Source organism: Sprattus sprattus, assembly GCF_963457725.1.
Source record: "Sprattus sprattus genome assembly, chromosome: 4".
NCBI lineage: Eukaryota > Metazoa > Chordata > Actinopteri > Clupeiformes > Clupeidae > Sprattus > Sprattus sprattus.
This window is the reverse complement of record NC_137923.1, coordinates 17041007-17058738: the sequence shown is the minus strand read 5'-3', so window position 1 is coordinate 17058738 and position 17732 is coordinate 17041007. Positions and strand designations below refer to the sequence as shown.

Sequence of the window (17732 nt, the reverse complement as noted above, 5' to 3'; positions counted from 1 at the left end):
TCCTTACACTTTTAGCACTTTTTGCTGTTGCCTGAGCTAAAGATTGAGCTCTAAGCTAGTTAATTACTCTGCTTGGAAATGTGATTGAGCAATGCCCCAGATGTTTTGTCGGGAAGGCGAAAGCCTATGGCAGTTGCGGTGAGCAACAGTTCAGGGAAAGTTAAGAAACCAGGACCTCATGAAAACCACAGTGACCAAATGAATAGGATGAATAATGATTTGTCAACTGTGTTTTGATTTTATTGTGGACTAGGTTACAAACAGAAAGAAGCTTTGAATTGTTTGCATTTTACACTGGTTGTGTGGTCGCAGTGGACTGGAAACACATAACTCACTGCGAATAGCATGAACACCTCAGAGGAAAGGTGGTGGTAAGTATGATGATATACACCACCTTGTTCAGGGAGTTGTCATGGAATTAATCTCCAAGCCAGCCACTGTTCCTATGTAATGTAACAATCCTTTTTATGAATACATAATTCGAAAAAGCACAGAAGTGTTGACGAACATTGGTGAGAAAGGACACGCATGTTTATGAACAAGAGAGTAATATTAAATTGTATATACACAAGAATTTTCATCTCCAATGTTTGTATATTATGTTTAATATTGTACTTAGTATCTGGTGGGTGCCTATGTGTGGCTGATTGCATGTTGACCTTCAGTTCCAGGTAGACAGCAGTGTTGGTCACTGATATGGGACACTTCAAACCATACATTAATTAATGATTCACTGTGATTCATTCGATGAATCATTTTGTTACCCATTTTTAACCTTTACCAGTTTTCATCAAGACATGTTTTGTTTTTTGTCGTTAAAACAAGTTCATAAACATGTTAAAATGTATGGCATTGTTGTGTCAGTTTTACTGTGTGTGTGTGTGAGTGTGAGGGGTGAGGGGGTGGATAAGTGTCCTTGTGTTTAAGTTTGTGTCCCAGAAAAACAGAACCCAGCAAAAGGTCAGAGGTTAAGTGTCAATCTGCATTTTTGCAAAGCGATTTTTCTTCCAATGGAACATGTGACCTCTGACCTCTTAACAGTATATCACATAGTATTAGGTTTTTGTTTACCACATTGTTTCATCTAAAATGGTATACTCACATAATAACAACATGCATATATGCTACACAACATTTGGAGAAAAAACTATAAGAACAAATTCAGATAGAATGTTGGCATAACTGATCTTATTTATTTATAGAAAAATGTTCTCGGATTCTCCTGCCATAGTCTTGTTCTCTACTGATGAGGATTTCCCTGCTGCGTTTGCATCGCTGTCAAAGGAGCAAATGAAATGTAAAGAATACGTGCAAGAACACTCCCCTCAGCCAATCACATGGAATGCGTTTCCAACCTCTTTAAAATGTACCAATCGGTCCATTGCTCTGAAATAAATGGGCGGAGTTTTTCTGTTCAGGAAGACGGATCTGAGTGAGGTGGGGATGTAGGAGCAAATCATTTAGCTAGCGTGCTAACGGTGAAGTCTATTTGCAGGTTAGCAAACTGTTGTTTTTAAGGATCATCACACAGGTCCAACTCTGACAACGAGAATGGATATAAGTTAACGATGACTGGAGAGAAAAAGAAGAAAAAGCGGCTGAACCGCAGCATTCTTCTGGCTAAGAAAATTATAATAAAAGATGGAGGCAGTGTGAGTTAAATATTTATTTTCCTTACTTGTTAGCAAGCTATCAACTAGCATGTCTTGTTTAGCTACAAAAATAGGCGTACAGGTTAGATTGTCATGATAGCTAGACTCCTTAGCCAGCTAGCTTGGTATTGCCAGCAAGCATATTGACCGTTGCTCTGAATGGCCGTGGGCATAAATGATGACATTAGCTAGCCAGATAACCATACATTTAGACCTTCCTGACATTACATCCATATTATCCAGATGGCAGCTAACATTAAGTGCGACAACCTTGCAAGTTAATTAACGAGTAACGTTTTGCTTGTCAGTAATATCAGTGGCTAGCTAACCCTATGTAACATAGTCAGTGTTGGGTTTAACAGCAGCTGACAGCGTAAATTAAGCAATGTTTTGAGTTTGGGCTTCAGAAGTTTTTGTTCTTACTTGACAGAAACATTTCTTTCATAATAGACAGAGATGTGAATTGGGTTCTAGCTTAGTTACTAGACATCCAGGGTTTGATTTTTAGATGGGTATTTAGCTAGCAAGCTGATTGGACTTTTTATTATGATATCTAGCTGTGTTAGCTAGGTAGCCAGGTACAATCCAATTAAGTGAGTTGAAACAGTGTTCTGAAAGTCTCTCCTATATCACACCGTAGGTAGTGGTCGAGGAGCAGCATTGTCTCTGGGTAGTTCAGCTTTGGGAGTACGTGTTCCTGCAAAGTCGTGGCTAACACCTGTTTGTCAAATTGAAGTTGGCTATGGCTTGCTAGAAGAGGTTGGATAGCTACAGAAAGCACACGATACGTTAATCGGTCAGTCATTGAAGCTGTGACGACTGGTATTTTATAACTGAAAATTAAGTTAAGGGCAATATTTGTGGATGTCTAGCATTATATCACCAAAAAAAGGGAACGAAACCGACCATTATTCACATCGATCGATGATCTATTTCATGTGGGTTAACAGGTGTATACAAAACATTTTATATACATTTTAAATATTGTGTCAAGTAAGCCAAAATAAATTACCATGTTTTTTCTCAAATGCCATGAGGGCGTCATTCAAATAAGTGTCAATTCAAAGTGTCCTGTCTGGTAAAATGTGCATTTACACTATGACCTGTAGTCTATCTGTTGTTGAATTTTACGACAGAATAGTTCAGTTTCCTGGCTTAGCTTTGAGCAAAGTCAAATGGTGACCAGGTCATTGACACCAGGTATTTGGTAGCTTTGGTAGCTTGACATAACCACACTGGACATAGTTAGATGTCATAGCAATGCTTAACTTCTGTTGTAAGGATGATGTACCCAACTGCATGGTGGTTCTATATTTGAATAATAAAATAGTAATACACTAATTTATTTGAAATACCCTGGTTCATTTAGTTGTACACCTCAAATGTGTAATTGAGGCTTTGAAAAATGTTAAAAAATATTACTTTGTAAGCTGGATAGGATATGGATCCTCAGCACAAGAGTCTTTGCAGGTGATCTGTTTTAAACGGGCGTGGACAGGAACCTGTCCCCCTAATGATTAGAGTATAATCAGAGAGATTGGCTGCTCAGTCATGTCTGTGAGCGGTAGCTGGCCACGGTCGCGTTAGGAGGAGACATGTTTGTTTTGCTGCTATGCCACACCTGAGCCCTGCTTTTTAGCTAAACGTTCACATTCGGGAGTGTCAAAAAAACAACAACAACAACGACCTCCCTAAAACTCCCTCTTTTTGTTTTGTTTGCGTCAGGAGAGCAGTCTGCCCTACTTTCACTCCATAGTCACCAGTATCCTCATACCTTTTCTCTGAGGACTAAGGATAAGTGATAATTCCAGCCCTGTCAGAATGCCATGTGTCAGGAAAGCCTGCTGAAATGTAAAATTCTGGATCTTTGTGAAATATGAGTTATGTTAATAGAGCCAGCCAAAGTTACTTGTCTGTTTTTGCTCATTGGTTGCTAAGTTGTGTTCCTATGTGCTCTAGCCACAGGGGATTGGCGAGCCCAGCGTGTACCATGCCGTGGTGGTCATCTTCCTGGAGTTCTTCGCCTGGGGTCTACTCACCACCCCCATGCTCACGGTAAAACCTCCTTACGCCGTCTCATTCACCCCAGCTCACGCTTTTTCCAGCCACTTCCCCCTTCCCAGGCGGCAAGACACACCTCATCGTCACCACCGCTGCGCACTCACCCAGCCAGTGGCTGACTCTGGAATGGATCCGGCCCTCATCAGAATCCGGTCGTGCGGACCCACGCCAGATTTGGGCCGAAGCTGGCCCACAATCAGCTGCTCCCCGTGCTGCCCCTCCCAGCTCTGCCTGCATGGAATCATGCATGTGGTCCCACTAATGTCTATGAATAATTGAATCTTAATCGAATGGAGAATGCATGACGCACGGGGGGTTTTGTTGATGAAAAAGCACGGCGCGTTGGCAAGGGCTTTGGTGCTGCTAATGGCCCAGGCAAAATTGGAGCAACATCAAACAAGTTTATTGTCAGGAGCTCAATTAATTTATTCCATGGTCTGGAGTGGGAAATGTCCAGTGTCTGCACCAGACTGAAGTGCAGCTGAGGTGCAGACATTATGGAGCTGCCTGTACAACATGTCTAGCTACTTTCCTCAGTGTTTGCATTGACAAAGTAGTTATTAGTGGACTGGGCACGGTTTATGTTCCTAAATTAAAGAACTAGGCTATCACTTCTCAAGCGTAATAAAGAAAATTGAGCTATTAATGAAACGGCCTTCTCCACTCATCACTTCCTCTCTCTCACTTTCTCTTTCCCTCCCTCTCATTTTGCTCTTCCTCTCCCTCCGTTTCTCGATATCCATCTCTCCATCTGCCTCTCTGTCTTTTTTGTGAATGCAAAAGATTTGCATGTTGGCAGCTGGAGCTAAAGTAGTTGCTGATCCCCACACTTATGTCACTTTGTCACCAGCAGATAGTGCTTTGAGTCTTAACCCTGTAATCCCCTTTTTTCTCTTGAAGTCAGATTATCAACAGATGTGTGTTAATGTGTTTACCTGTGGCTGGTCTGTACTGTAGTTTAATCTTTTTTTGTCGTCTTTGTTTGTTGTTTAAGGTTTTACGTCAGACATTCCCTCAACACACATTCCTGATGAATGGCCTTATTCATGGAGTCAAGGTAAGATAACCAAGCTCTCTCTCCCTACCTCTCATGGGAACAGATACGTTTGTTTACCCCATCAAACCCCCGGCGACGGGCCTTGTATTTGCCTCTGATAAGCAGCCATGGCCTCCCGCGAACTGCTGTTCTCTTTCGTCATATCGGACAGGATATTTAACACCCTCTGTCAACACATTATGACCAGCTCTAACCTGTTATAAAGAGCAATGACATCTGAGTCCTGACAGAGACCTTTGTGTTCTCCATCTCATGCCAGAGGAAACAGAAGGGATCGAGGAATATTTGTGACATAGGCTTGTGCATGACCTTCTATGGAAGTTCATCTTAGCCTGTTCTCTCACCTGTCACCTGGCATTTTAAAAGGGTATCATAAGTGTCCTATTAGTTAGTTAACGTAAATGTATTAAATGTATTGATGCTTTTGTTAATTGGTTAATTAACCAGTGATTGTATGGATTGACCAGAGGACTCCTCTGTGATTCTGTTACTGTTTTTTTTTTTAACGGGTCCCTGTAGAATTCTTGTCTCAGGGTCTTCTGTTGTTCTGTTTTGTTTTTTAATTGCTCCCTCCTGCGTTCTTATCTCAGGGTCTGCTGTCGTTCCTGAGCGCTCCTCTGATTGGGGCGCTCTCAGACGTGTGGGGACGCAAGTCCTTCCTGCTGCTCACAGTCTTCTTCACCTGCGCACCCATCCCCCTCATGAAGATCAGTCCCTGGTAAGTGGCACACAACACACACATACACAAACAACACAACGCACACACTCCCTCATTCTTCCATAATCCCTGAAACGCATTCTGTTATTTATTTTATTTTTTTCAAGAAATCTTTTGTGCAGGATTGGAATTACTCTGTTTGATGATAACACAGTGATATAGTATATAAAATAAGTATATAAAACTGCCAATGTAATAACACTAATTTGGTATGCTAATTTGGTATGTTGTATGAATTAATAAGAATAATTAGCATGTTGTACTGTAAATTATAGTTATAAAGTAACAAGGGCTTTGTAATAAAAGAATACCCGATTGATTCTTGCAGTGTATTCTAGGCAGATGAGGCATGTCATTTGATGAGGTGTTTTTCTGTCTCCACAGGTGGTACTTTGCTGTTATTTCCATGTCAGGTGTCTTTGCCGTCACCTTCTCTGTCATCTTTGCATATGTAGCTGACATCACACAGGAACATGAGCGGATCACTGCCTATGGCTTGGTGAGCTGAAGGCCACAGAGGGCTACAGTCTGACTGTATTGCTGTACTCTTATTACTTTTTTTGCAGCATGATCAAATAGGTTGAGGCAACAGGTCAGGGCAGGTTATGCTCACCTTAGTAGCTTTTCCACCACAGTTATGATCACTATGAAACAGTGCAGAAATTTTCATCATTAGCAAATGAGTAAAGTGGGAAACGGCACCTACATACGGTACACATGCTAGGTAAGAAAACTCCCTTAGTCATACTTACTTCCTGACTGACTCAGAGGTGTGATGATGTGGTCAATTTCATCCGAAGTTGTTCTTCTAAAGAAGAAGAAATGGTCCGCATTATAAATGTCACATTTGCATCCCCTGAAAATACACTGATGTGTACGGCAGGTGCATTATTTGACATTCTATTCTAAGTTAGGATAATGATGTACAGTAGTATCATGAGATGTGTTAGGATGGATTGAAGAATTTGAGAGAATAATCATAGAAGAGAAAAAAACAAGAGGTCACAAGTATTACTTCCCGTTTAAGTGTGACTTGCAAATGTATTGCCTCATTGTTTCCATGTATAATGATACCTGACAGTCTTTCTTGTGAACCAGAAACATCTTCATGCAAGGCTGTAGTGATTCTTGGGTTCTTGTGTTTCTGATGTTAAACCCTCCTATAAAGCTAGTCGAGCATCCTAATCCTAGATATATATATTGACATACCATTTAGGTTGGCTAAAATCTATTCTCATGTAGCCTGACATATGTGTATATTTTCTGTTCCGTTCTGAGACTAGGCTGAAATATGCACTTAATTAAAGTGGGAACTACAGCAGGGGAGTTTTGAACATTCTAATAAAATAATGCATTTGTCAACCATGTAATATTCTGAAATTCCAACCAGATATTCTTTCAAATGTAATTCTACAACATTTTAAACACACTGGAGTAATGGTACCTTCTGAAGGGTTTAAGATATTTTGAATGTATAAACCAGCCCAAGCTCCTGCTACAGGTGGGGTTTGAAGGAGGATTGATGGGCTTTGTGTAAAACCAATGGCAGGTGGAAAGGTAGATGCAGGTCTTATTACATCGAAAGAGTGGCTTTGCCTTCCAGCTTTTTTACTTAGTCCACTTACTAGTCCACATTTTCAATGAGTTGTCTCAACTGCGACTTTACTCATTACGGAAGTACAGAAGTCGCCTCACAAGACTAAGCAAACTCAAAAATATTAGGTCTTATACGGTCAACACACCATTTACAATTGGGTCCTTGCATCCCTGTAGGTATCAGCCACGTTTGCAGCCAGTCTGGTGACGAGCCCGGCCATCGGCGCGTACCTGTCGCAGGCGTATGGTGACACGCTAGTTGTGATCCTGGCCACGGCCATCGCCCTGCTGGACATATGCTTCATCCTGGTGGCCGTTCCTGAGTCTCTGCCCGAGAAGATGAGGCCCGCCTCGTGGGGGGCACCCATCTCCTGGGAGCAGGCCGATCCCTTTGCAGTAAGTAGCGCGTTTGTGCGTGCGTGTGCATGTTTGTCCTCATTGTAGCTGCACACTGCCACAGCATTCACTAAGCAGGCGTCTGATGGATTGGTTTTGGATATGCATATACTTTTCTGTGCATTTCTCTCTCTCTCTGTGTGTGTGTGTTTGTGTGTGTGTGTGTGTGTGTGTGAACATACATCCAGTCAACCCAGAGCGTGGGTTAATGGTTAAAAACAGCAATGTTAAACAACAGTTATTTTGTCTGAACAGCTTATTGTGGCTGTGACTGTAGGCCAGAATGACCCCAGAGGTCCCTGAGAATGTGTGGCAGTATCTGTGCAAATATCAATACCAGCCATCTCCGTTGAATCACCACAGGCTCAAATGCCTTTGTCATGCTGTGAGGGGATGCTAGTGGTATGTTTGTTTTGTCCTTATAAGGACTTTGTTTCAAAGACAAACAGAGTACCGTGTCATTTGGATGAATTCCTTGCAGGACTAGTTGTTGAAATGCAGTTGAGACATGCATAGAAATGTAATTGTTTTCTATAATTGAGCCGTGTCAAAACAGACCTAAAAATGGTTTTAAATTTCAGGTTTTTATAGCATGGATGTACCTGTCTATGTCCTTGCGTATTCACCGTGGCATGTAGGTTTGCATGATGAGAAATATAACATATAAGTCATCCTGTTCTCTCTCTCTCTTTCTCTCTCGCTCTCTCTCTCTATCTCTCTCCCTCTCGCTTGCTCTGCTCTGCGTAGTCACTGCGGAAGGTCGGTCAGGATTCCACTGTCCTCCTCATCTGCATCACTGTTTTCCTGTCCTATCTCCCTGAGGCTGGCCAATACTCCAGTTTCTTCCTCTATCTACGACAGGTAAAGTTCACACACACACACACACACACACACACACACACACACACACACACACACACACACATATATATATATACAGTACTGTGCAAAAGTTTTAGGCAGGTGTGAAAAAATGCTATGAACTAAGAATGCTTTGAAAAATGTAAACAATAAATGTTTATTTTTTATCCATTTACATGGTAAGACTGAGCACAGCAACAAGACACAACGTAGTTATACTGCATCAGCAGGGTCTCTCCCAGACAAAGATTTCAAAGCAGACAGGGGTTTCAAAATGTGCAGTTCCAGCTCTTTTGAAGAAGACGTTGAGGATCGTAGACGCAGTGCTCAGCCAAGGAAACTTAATGCAGCTGATGAAAAACACATCAAGCTTATTTACCTTCGAAATCGGAAGATTTCAAGCAGTGGCATCAGCTCAGAACTGGCAGAAACCAGTGGTACCCAGTTACAGACATTTACTGTCCGGGGAAGTCTGGCCAGAAGTGGTCTTCATGGAAGAGTTGCAGCCAAAAAGCTCTACCCCGACAAGGAAACAAGGCCAAGTGACTGAACTAAGCACGTAAACATAGAAACTAGGGTGCAGAAATATGGCAGAAGGTGCTCTGGACTGATGAGTCAAAATTAGAAATATTTGGCTGTAGAAGAAGGCAGTTTGTTCGCTGGAGGCTGGAGAGAGGTACAATAATGAGAGTCTGCAGGCAACAGTGAAGCATGGTAGAGGTTCCTTTCCAGTTTGGGGCTGCATTTCTGCAAGTGGAGTTGGAGATTTGGTCAGGATGAATGGTGTCCTCAATGCTGAGAAATACAGGCAGATACTAATCCATCATGCAATACCATCAGGGAGGCGTATGATTGGCACCAAATGTATTCTGCAGCAGGAACATAACCCCAAACATACAGCCAATGTCATTAACAACTATCTTCAGCTTAAAGAAGAACAGAAAGTCCTGCAAGTGATGGTATGACCCCCACAGAGCCCTAATCTCTACATCATCGAGTCTGTCTGGGTTTACATGAAGAGACAGAAGAATTTTAGGAAGCCTACATCCACAGAAGATCTGTGGTTAGTTCTCTAAGATGTTTGGAACAATTTACCAGCCGTGTTCCTTCAAAAACTGCGCAAGTGTATCTGGAAGAATTGATGCTATTTTGAAGGCAAAGGGTGGTCACACCAAATATTGATTTAATTTAGAATTTTCTTCTGTTCCTTCACTGCATTTTGTTAATTTATGAAGAATTGATGAAAATAAACTGTTAACACTTCCATTTTTGAAAGCATTCTTAGTTTACAGCATTTTTTCACACCTGCCTAAAACCTTTGCACAGTACTGTATATATGTATATACACACACACATATATATATGAATGTGTCTTGAAATGTGTCATATACACACACACACATATATATATACACACACATACGCTTTGTATGTACCAACAAAAGGCACACAGTTATTTATAATTGTCCAGGTACACACACACCAACACACACACACACACACACACACACACACACACACCCACAGCCTGTTCCACAAACTCCCCCATTCACACTCCAACACAAACAAATGCACACACACACACTTTGCATGTATCAACAAAGGGCACACAGTTATTGACCATAGTCCAGGGTTTAAGAGGCTGTTTTAAATGTGTATTTGAATAGTTAATTAACTGCTAGTTTCTGTACCCTGATTTGAAGGTTTTCCAACATTTCAAGAGTGTGTGCTAATTAACTGCAGCTAAATGAAGTGGTAGAGTAAACGCAACCCTGTGTTGCGCGGAGAGGAACTAGTTGGGCCAGAGTTTGGCCATATGGTGTCGACAGCGGGCTGGATAGTGTTACGAGCCGCGCCTCAAGACACATTCAGTCCACATACACCTCTTATCACCTCCCGGACTTGACAGGAATCCTATATGTTTTTGAAGGAGTTTGCTGATTTGAAAGGATTTAGACTTCCTTTTTGTTGTTGCATCATGTTACAGCAGTGTGTTCACTTTAATACATTACTAACAAAATACAATATAATACAAACAATGATTTCATTACATTATATTACATGTTCGGTTATTTGTTTTTGTTGTTGTCCTCATTCCTGCGTTGGCCCCTGCAGATCATAGGGTTCTCACCAGAAACAGTGGCCGCCTTCATTGCCGTGGTGGGAATTCTCTCCATCTTGGCTCAGGTGTGTTTGGTCCCTGGGGTTTTTCCCTCTTTATCTGTGTGCTAAAAGTGTTAATAAGTAAGTGTGTGTGTGTGTGTGTGTGTGTGTGTGTGTGTGTGTGTGTGAGAGAGTGTGCGAGTGTAAGAGAGAGAGTGTGCGAGTGTGAGGGTGCGTGCGATTGTGAGGGTGCGTGCGTGTATATGCATGTATACGCACTTATGTGAGTGTATAATCGCATGTGTATCTTGTAACCTTGTGAGTGTTCCCCATTCATTGCGGTTACATGGATTCGAATTGCTGGCTTAGTCGGATTGAAAAAGAATTATCCATTTCATTTAACCACCTTTATTTGAATAATTGTGGTCCGACTACGATCCGATTTACACCCCGAGATAACTCGATCCGACTATGTGCGCATTTAACATAAATTGGACTATGAACTGTGCATGCTTGAGATCCCGCCTCCCATATATGCATCATATGTCTGATAATTGCTGCTAGACGCTCACTGTTCTTGTGCTCCCACATCTCTTTCACTTTGAAATACTGAGACAAAATCTAAATGATCAAAATAGTGCTTCTTCAACTACTAATAATTCACCATCATAGAGAAAAACTGAACAGAATCTGCAAATAGCCTAGCATACAAATCAAACTACTGACAGCTTCTCTGTAAATGTAACCAACAATCAAACACCTGCTTTCTTTATCTTTATAGCAGCGAAATATTCACATTCAAATATACACATTTTTTGTACACATACACAATTTGAAATATGCATGACCATGACCATGCACCATTTTCTTTGCCCTCCGTTATCGTACCTTCATGTGCTGCGTATCAGAAATGGCCAACAGAAAAGCGAATTATTCTGACGGATCCTGTTACCATGGAAACAATAAACTAAGTTCAAATGGCCGCAAATTCATGGAGAATACTATCCCATTTTTACAGGATACTTCACCTGCACAGCAATCAGGGCAAATGTATCAAATGCGAAAAAAGATACTGCTCTGATCTATTCCTATTCCATACTGAATATTCTGTTTAGATCACAGGTTTGTTTCGACATACCGTGATTTCAGATGATAGTTATGTGGTATACCAATGTGTTGACATTAAAAAAACTGTTTTGGACAGAATGCGCTAATTCACTGAACAAATATTTTCATATTACTTTTCCACCACTCGTTAGTCATGTAATCCGTTCATATCGATGTGAATCAATCAATACTAATACAACAGGGCTGCCAAGTTTCAGAAAATGACAAGAGTGAGACTTTAGAGTCAGAAGTGTTCGGCCGCCGACCAAAAAAATTGGCCTTTTTTAACATTGATTTTTACCTTAGGACTGATGTCCTCACCTCCATACCAGCTGCTCTCTCTGCACTGTGGCCTCCTAACCTCTCTTAACCAGAAATTAACAAGACAAGAATTTTGACAAAATACATTTATTTGTCAATCATTTAGCATGTCTAACGTTGTAGGTGTTGGTGGCAGATTTTGATGCCTTGATGACAGAGGCAGGGGGCTCCCACTTAAAACAGTCTGGCTCAAGGCTCGCCATCTTCACGGTCATGATGGATGACAGAGTTCCCTCGAGCCAAACTGTTTCGGGTCTTGGTCTTATTTAGTCCAACCACAGAGAAAACTCGCTCTGCATCAGCATTGGAGTGAGGCATGACCAAGACCAACTTGGCAATACAAGACAGCCTGCCAAATCTGCTCATACCGGTCACCTTTGAAAAATGCACATAGGAAGCCTAATTACTCACAAGTATTTTTGTGTACTATTAAGTTGATTATGTCAATGGGTATTCCCATGAGTACAGTATTTGGGAATCTCAAGAATAGATTTGACTTTGGATGAACAGACAGCGGAGACAAAATATTAGCAAGGGGGAGGGAGAGGCGTCTCACACCTACTTCGCTAACATTAAATTGACATCAGCCCTTGCTCCGTTTATGTCACATTATTTCTCTTAGGATTGTTTAATGTCTATATGAAGCCATTTAACATTACACAAGTGATTGTGATCATTTTGAAACCAAGACTGATTTGATTGGTGAGCTGATTTTGAGAAATCAAACTATGCTGCTACCTAGTTATGCTAGCTAACTAACACAAAGAGTTCAGTAATGTATTACCTTTTTTTGTATTACCTTTTTTTGTATTTAATGTATTATGTTTTTATACATAATGCTGTTATGAAATATGAAAACAACCAGTAGAAACATCTCTGTGTATAATGTATATTTGAAAGAAGGCGATTGATGTAGGCCTACTTACCCTTCTTGAAAATGTTGCAGAATGCAGTCCAGAAGTCAAATTTGGCACTATATACAAAGACGCTCCACCAAGACGCTCACACGCGCAGGTCGCGGGAGATTGTTTACAAACTGTCAAACTTATACATCGCAAAGTGGACGCTATAGACACCGCGCGACTACATAACCACTCGAAGCCGCGTGGACCAAAGCTTATTTTCATGAGAAAAAAAAAAAATAGAGTATTGAATGGGGAAATAAGCGTGAGAAATGGCAAGTGTGGCGTGTGGTGTGAGTGGGTCAAATTGCGTGACTGTCACACTCAAAGCGTGAGACTTGGCAGCTTTGATACAACTTTAACTGTGATGTGTTTTTGTTTCATTTCACAACTTATTTACTGTATAATCAACGATAGCAGGTGCCCGCTTGTAAACATTCCACATTTGATTTGAACAGACGCGGCCAATGATTCAAATTATTCACTGCCATGTACTTTGATATAATAGCAGTTGCCCCCCATAGCAAAGTCTGACTAAAGCCATTGTCGAATTAATACCATCATGTAAATGTACTGAGTGATGGACTGATAAAACCATGTTCCCTCTGTGTTGCCTTCCAGACGGTGGTGTTGGGAATCCTGATGAGATCTATAGGGAATAAAAACACTATTCTCCTGGGTCTGGGCTTCCAGATCCTGCAGCTAGCCTGGTATGGCTTTGGCTCCCAGCCCTGGTGAGTGTCCCTGCTGTCAGTATTGCACTGCCGGAGTTAGGCCACTAGAGGGCAAAAGTTGTTTAGCTCCCGAGGTTCACCCAGTGGTCTTAAGCAGTACACACACTCTGAAAAGTCACTGAAGCTGGTATTGATGCCTTTAGACATGGAATCTCCTCTGTTTCAGCACCTCTACATTGGTTATCTAAGTTTGGTAAGCTTATTATGACAATTGAAACATATTTCATAAATCTACTACTGTCCATGTTTGTATTTTTGCATAAAATAAATCTGGTGTCCGTACACAGTCCTGCCTTTCTAAATGGCAAACAATCAAATAGACTTTTTTCAATTATTAAAATGCGTCTTGTGGACATTGTATTTAGATTTAACTTTTACACCCGGTATCAGTATGTGTCTTCATTGAGATCATCGTTGTGTCCAGCTCACGTCACATCCTCCTCTCATTTCAAAATGTTCAAAAAAGGTTTACACCTACACACTATACTTTCATGTGGTCAAGCATTATACAATTGCAATACGACCCAAAATGCATTTTAATGGGAGCTTTCAGTGGCTTGAACCGAGTCGTACACTCTTCCAGCCAATCAATCATTTCTCTGCAGGGGAACTGAAGGGAGGGGTGTATTTGATTGTTCATATTTGAACTCTACAGCCAATCTTTCAAGCGTGCACGACCCGTACGTTATGTTTAAATTGATGAATTAGGCCTCTTCCCCCCCCCCCATTGCACTCCACACACTTTTTTCTTTGTTTTGTTTTGATAAACCGTTTGTCATTTTTGGCTTGGTTCAGCCTGGACAAGTTTGCCTGACTGAAAGCTGTGTTTATTTTAGATAAACCGCACTCTGCTGTCCCCTCTCTTTAGCACGCAATGGCACTCCGTTGACACTAAATGCACAATCTGTCATTTCTGAAACCGGTTACATGCTATGAATGTTGTCCTGGTATAAATAAGACATGCGCAGCTAGGACAGATGGAATATTTGCAGATAAGGGGGGGAGGACATTTAAACATTTAGACATTTTGTTTAAAACTGTAATATACCAACCTAAAAAAACATGCAAACACCGCGCAAATAGATGTTCGTGGTGTGTTCCAACCCAGACCACAGAACTACATAGTGCATAACCTGGATGCTAGTGGGAACGACAAGTGTGTTTAATTGTCCTCCACATGACTGTATTTCATCACAATTCATTTAAAGTGGTATCAAAAGTAGTTGCTCTTTAAAAACATACCTCAAAAAGTGGTTTAGTAAAATAGTTAGTCTAGTCAATGTTGTTTATGACGCAAAATGTGATCTAAAATCAAGAAAAGATTTAAATGTTTATAAAGATTGTAGTACTCACTCGCCTCCCCCCACACTCTCCCTCTCCCCCCCTCTCTCTTTTTCTCTCACTCTCTGCCTCCCTCCCTCTCTCTTTCTTTCTCTCTCTCTCTTTCTCTCCCTCTCTGCCTCCCTTTCCTCCTCTCTCTTTTTCTCTCACTCTCTGCCTCCCTCTCTCTTTCCCTCTATCTCTCTCACTCTCTGCCTCTATCTCTCTCTCACTCTCTGCCTCCTTCTCTCTCTCTTACTCTCTGCCACCCTCTCTCTCTCCCTATTTCTTTCTCTTACTCTCTGCCACCCTCTCTCTCTTTCTCTCACTGTCTGCTACCCTCTCTCTCTCCCTCTCTTTCTTTCACTCTCTGCCTACCTCTCCCCTCTATCTCATTCTTTCACTCTCTGCCTCTCTCCTTCTCTCTCTTTCTCTCCCTCTCTTCCTCTGTCTCTCTCTCCCTCTCTCTCTTTCTCTCACTCTCTGCCTCCCTCTCTCCCTCTCTCTCAGGATGATGTGGGCAGCTGGAGCAGTGGCCGCCATGTCGAGTATCACATTCCCAGCCATCAGTGCCATTGTGTCCCGCAACGCAGACCCCGACCAGCAGGGTGAGATCATACTTCCGTCACTCAATACTGTAGCACCAAACTACAACGCTTTGTATGTATGGACAAAAGGCACACAGTTATTGACCATTGTACAGGTACACACCCACACACCCACACACCCACACACCCACACACCCACACACCCACACACCCACACACCCACACACCCACACACCCACCCACACACACACACACACACACACCCACAGCCTGTTCCATTCCCAAACTGCTGACCGACTACTGTCACAGCTCAAAACCAACACTCAGAACTAAACCCTTCCCTGACCTGACACTGCTAGCCCATAGAAAGCTTTGGTGGGAGAGCTCATGCAGTCTGGTTGTGTTCTCCAGGCGTGGTCCAGGGGATGATAACAGGGATCCGGGGCCTGTGCAACGGCCTAGGCCCAGCGCTGTACGGTTTCGTCTTCTACCTGTTCCACGTGGAGCTCAACGAGATGGACCCAGCTGAGGGCCCGGAGAAGGGGGCCAAGCCCAACATGGCCAACCCCACTGATGAGGTGAGGAGCTGTGGGGAGCCTCGCTGCAGGGTTGATCAGTCCTTAGCGTGTATGTCCCATGCCCAATAGTATTAATCTATCCCTCAGAAAATGGCTTTGTTTATCTTCTAGAAAACTAGTGATTTAAGAAAGTTTGCCCCCATTTCTGTCAGTCACATCACACAAGAGGACCATTTAGAATGAGCAGGCATAGGTTGTGTCAGAGTAGAATTTGTTCTTTCGAGAACAGTTGTATTTGCTGAGTCAAGGTACGACCACGCATAAGCGCCTTTTTAAAAACGGGACGCTAGCAAATGCATTGATTCCTATGGTACGGCGCGCACTCGGCCCAGGCAGCCAATCAGATCAAGCAACAGGCAGGCTTAACAACTTTACCACTTATTTCCTGTTTAGATGCTGGAAGATGTGGTATGAACGGTATTTTACAAACGAAAACGGCAATGGCAAATATAGCGGTTTTTAACTACGAGGAACTATACAATTCGAAACCAAAAGTTATTCAAACTCCAATAGTTTGTATTAAGTTTGATCGCCTGGTTTCGCACGCAGCCCCGCTTCACAGGTGCACCAGGCCATAGACATAGAATACGTGCTTATTCTATGTCTATGCACCAGGCTGTTTTGGCCGCTGCACTTTGCCAAGGCGTTATTGAAGCGTCTGCGCCTGTAGAAATGTGTGGTCGTACCCTCACTCACTCACCCCGCTTACCATATTGTCTAAGGAGTTCACTTGCAATCACACAACTTCACTGCATGCTTTTCTCCAGCTAGATATTTCAAACAAATCTCTCATTTGTTTCTAGACAAGATCCATACCTAGAAAGCACTGAGAAGTATTTGAGTGTTTAGAACACATTTATTACAGAAGCCTGCAGGACAGAAGGAAAACCTTTCAAGGCATGTGTGTGGGTTAACTGGTAACAGTGTATTAAACCACAGCCTTCACACAGCACAAGTCTTAAGGCGAGAGATACTCAAATTCATAATTGATTAAATTAAATAGATTTGTTGGTCAAGTTGTGTCCTCGCTTGGTCATCTACAATCCTATTTACAAGTTATTGTACTCTTTTCTCTCTTCACCCACCCCACCCCCAAAAGAGTGCCATCATCCCAGGGCCTCCCTTCCTGTTCGGGGCCTGCTCTGTGCTGCTCTCCCTGCTGGTGGCGCTCTTCATTCCTGACCACAACGAGGTGAACATGAGGCCGGGCCGCTACAAGAAGCACAACAATGGAGCCCAGAGCCACAGCCACGGCCCGCAGGGGGGTATCTGCGAGGGCAAGGAGCCTCTGCTGGAGGACAGCTGCGTATAACCCCAGCCACCCCTGGTGGTGGTGATTTATATGGGGTTTTGGGAGTGGATGGGAAGTGTGTTTTTTTTTTTTTTAGGGTGGGACAGGAGGGGAAGGGGTAGAGGTAGTCTCAGGCCAGCAGGGTGGGTGGAGGAGAGAAGAGGATACACCCACCCACACACCCCCCTCGCATCCACACTCTACCCACAACCACCCCTCCCCCCGCCATACCCTCCCCAACATACTGCTCACCCCATCTCCACTACTTTCACCCCACCCCACCTCCCAGACTGGTTCTTGCAGTGCCCCTGGCTCTGGTGAGAGACTCCCCCAGACCCCCACGGGCCTTTCTCCGCTGCCTCTGGGCTGAGGTGTGGACAGTGCGCCGGTGCCCTGAGACCACACACAGGGAGCAGGGAGGCTGAGCAGAGCAGCAGGGCAAGCTGGGCCTTTCGGTTCATGTGGCTGTTCCTCTGAGACTAGACGT

General features: G+C 42.8%; 1 protein-coding gene across 1 annotated transcript; it reads left to right on the top strand.

Moving 5' to 3' along the window:
• Nucleotides 1-1568: 1568 nt before the first annotated feature.
• On the top strand, nt 1569-17266 carry mfsd14a2 (major facilitator superfamily domain containing 14A2; the record flags this gene model as incomplete). The annotated part of the gene is made up of 12 exons (XM_080836703.1): nt 1569-1652; nt 3612-3707; nt 4708-4770; nt 5361-5488; nt 5873-5987; nt 7262-7480; nt 8228-8341; nt 10457-10528; nt 13396-13508; nt 15339-15436; nt 15788-15954; nt 17054-17266. 12 exons carry the CDS (start codon nt 1569-1571, stop codon nt 17264-17266), a joined length of 1482 nt encoding a protein of 493 aa, XP_080692829.1.
• Nucleotides 17267-17732: the final 466 nt, after the last annotated feature.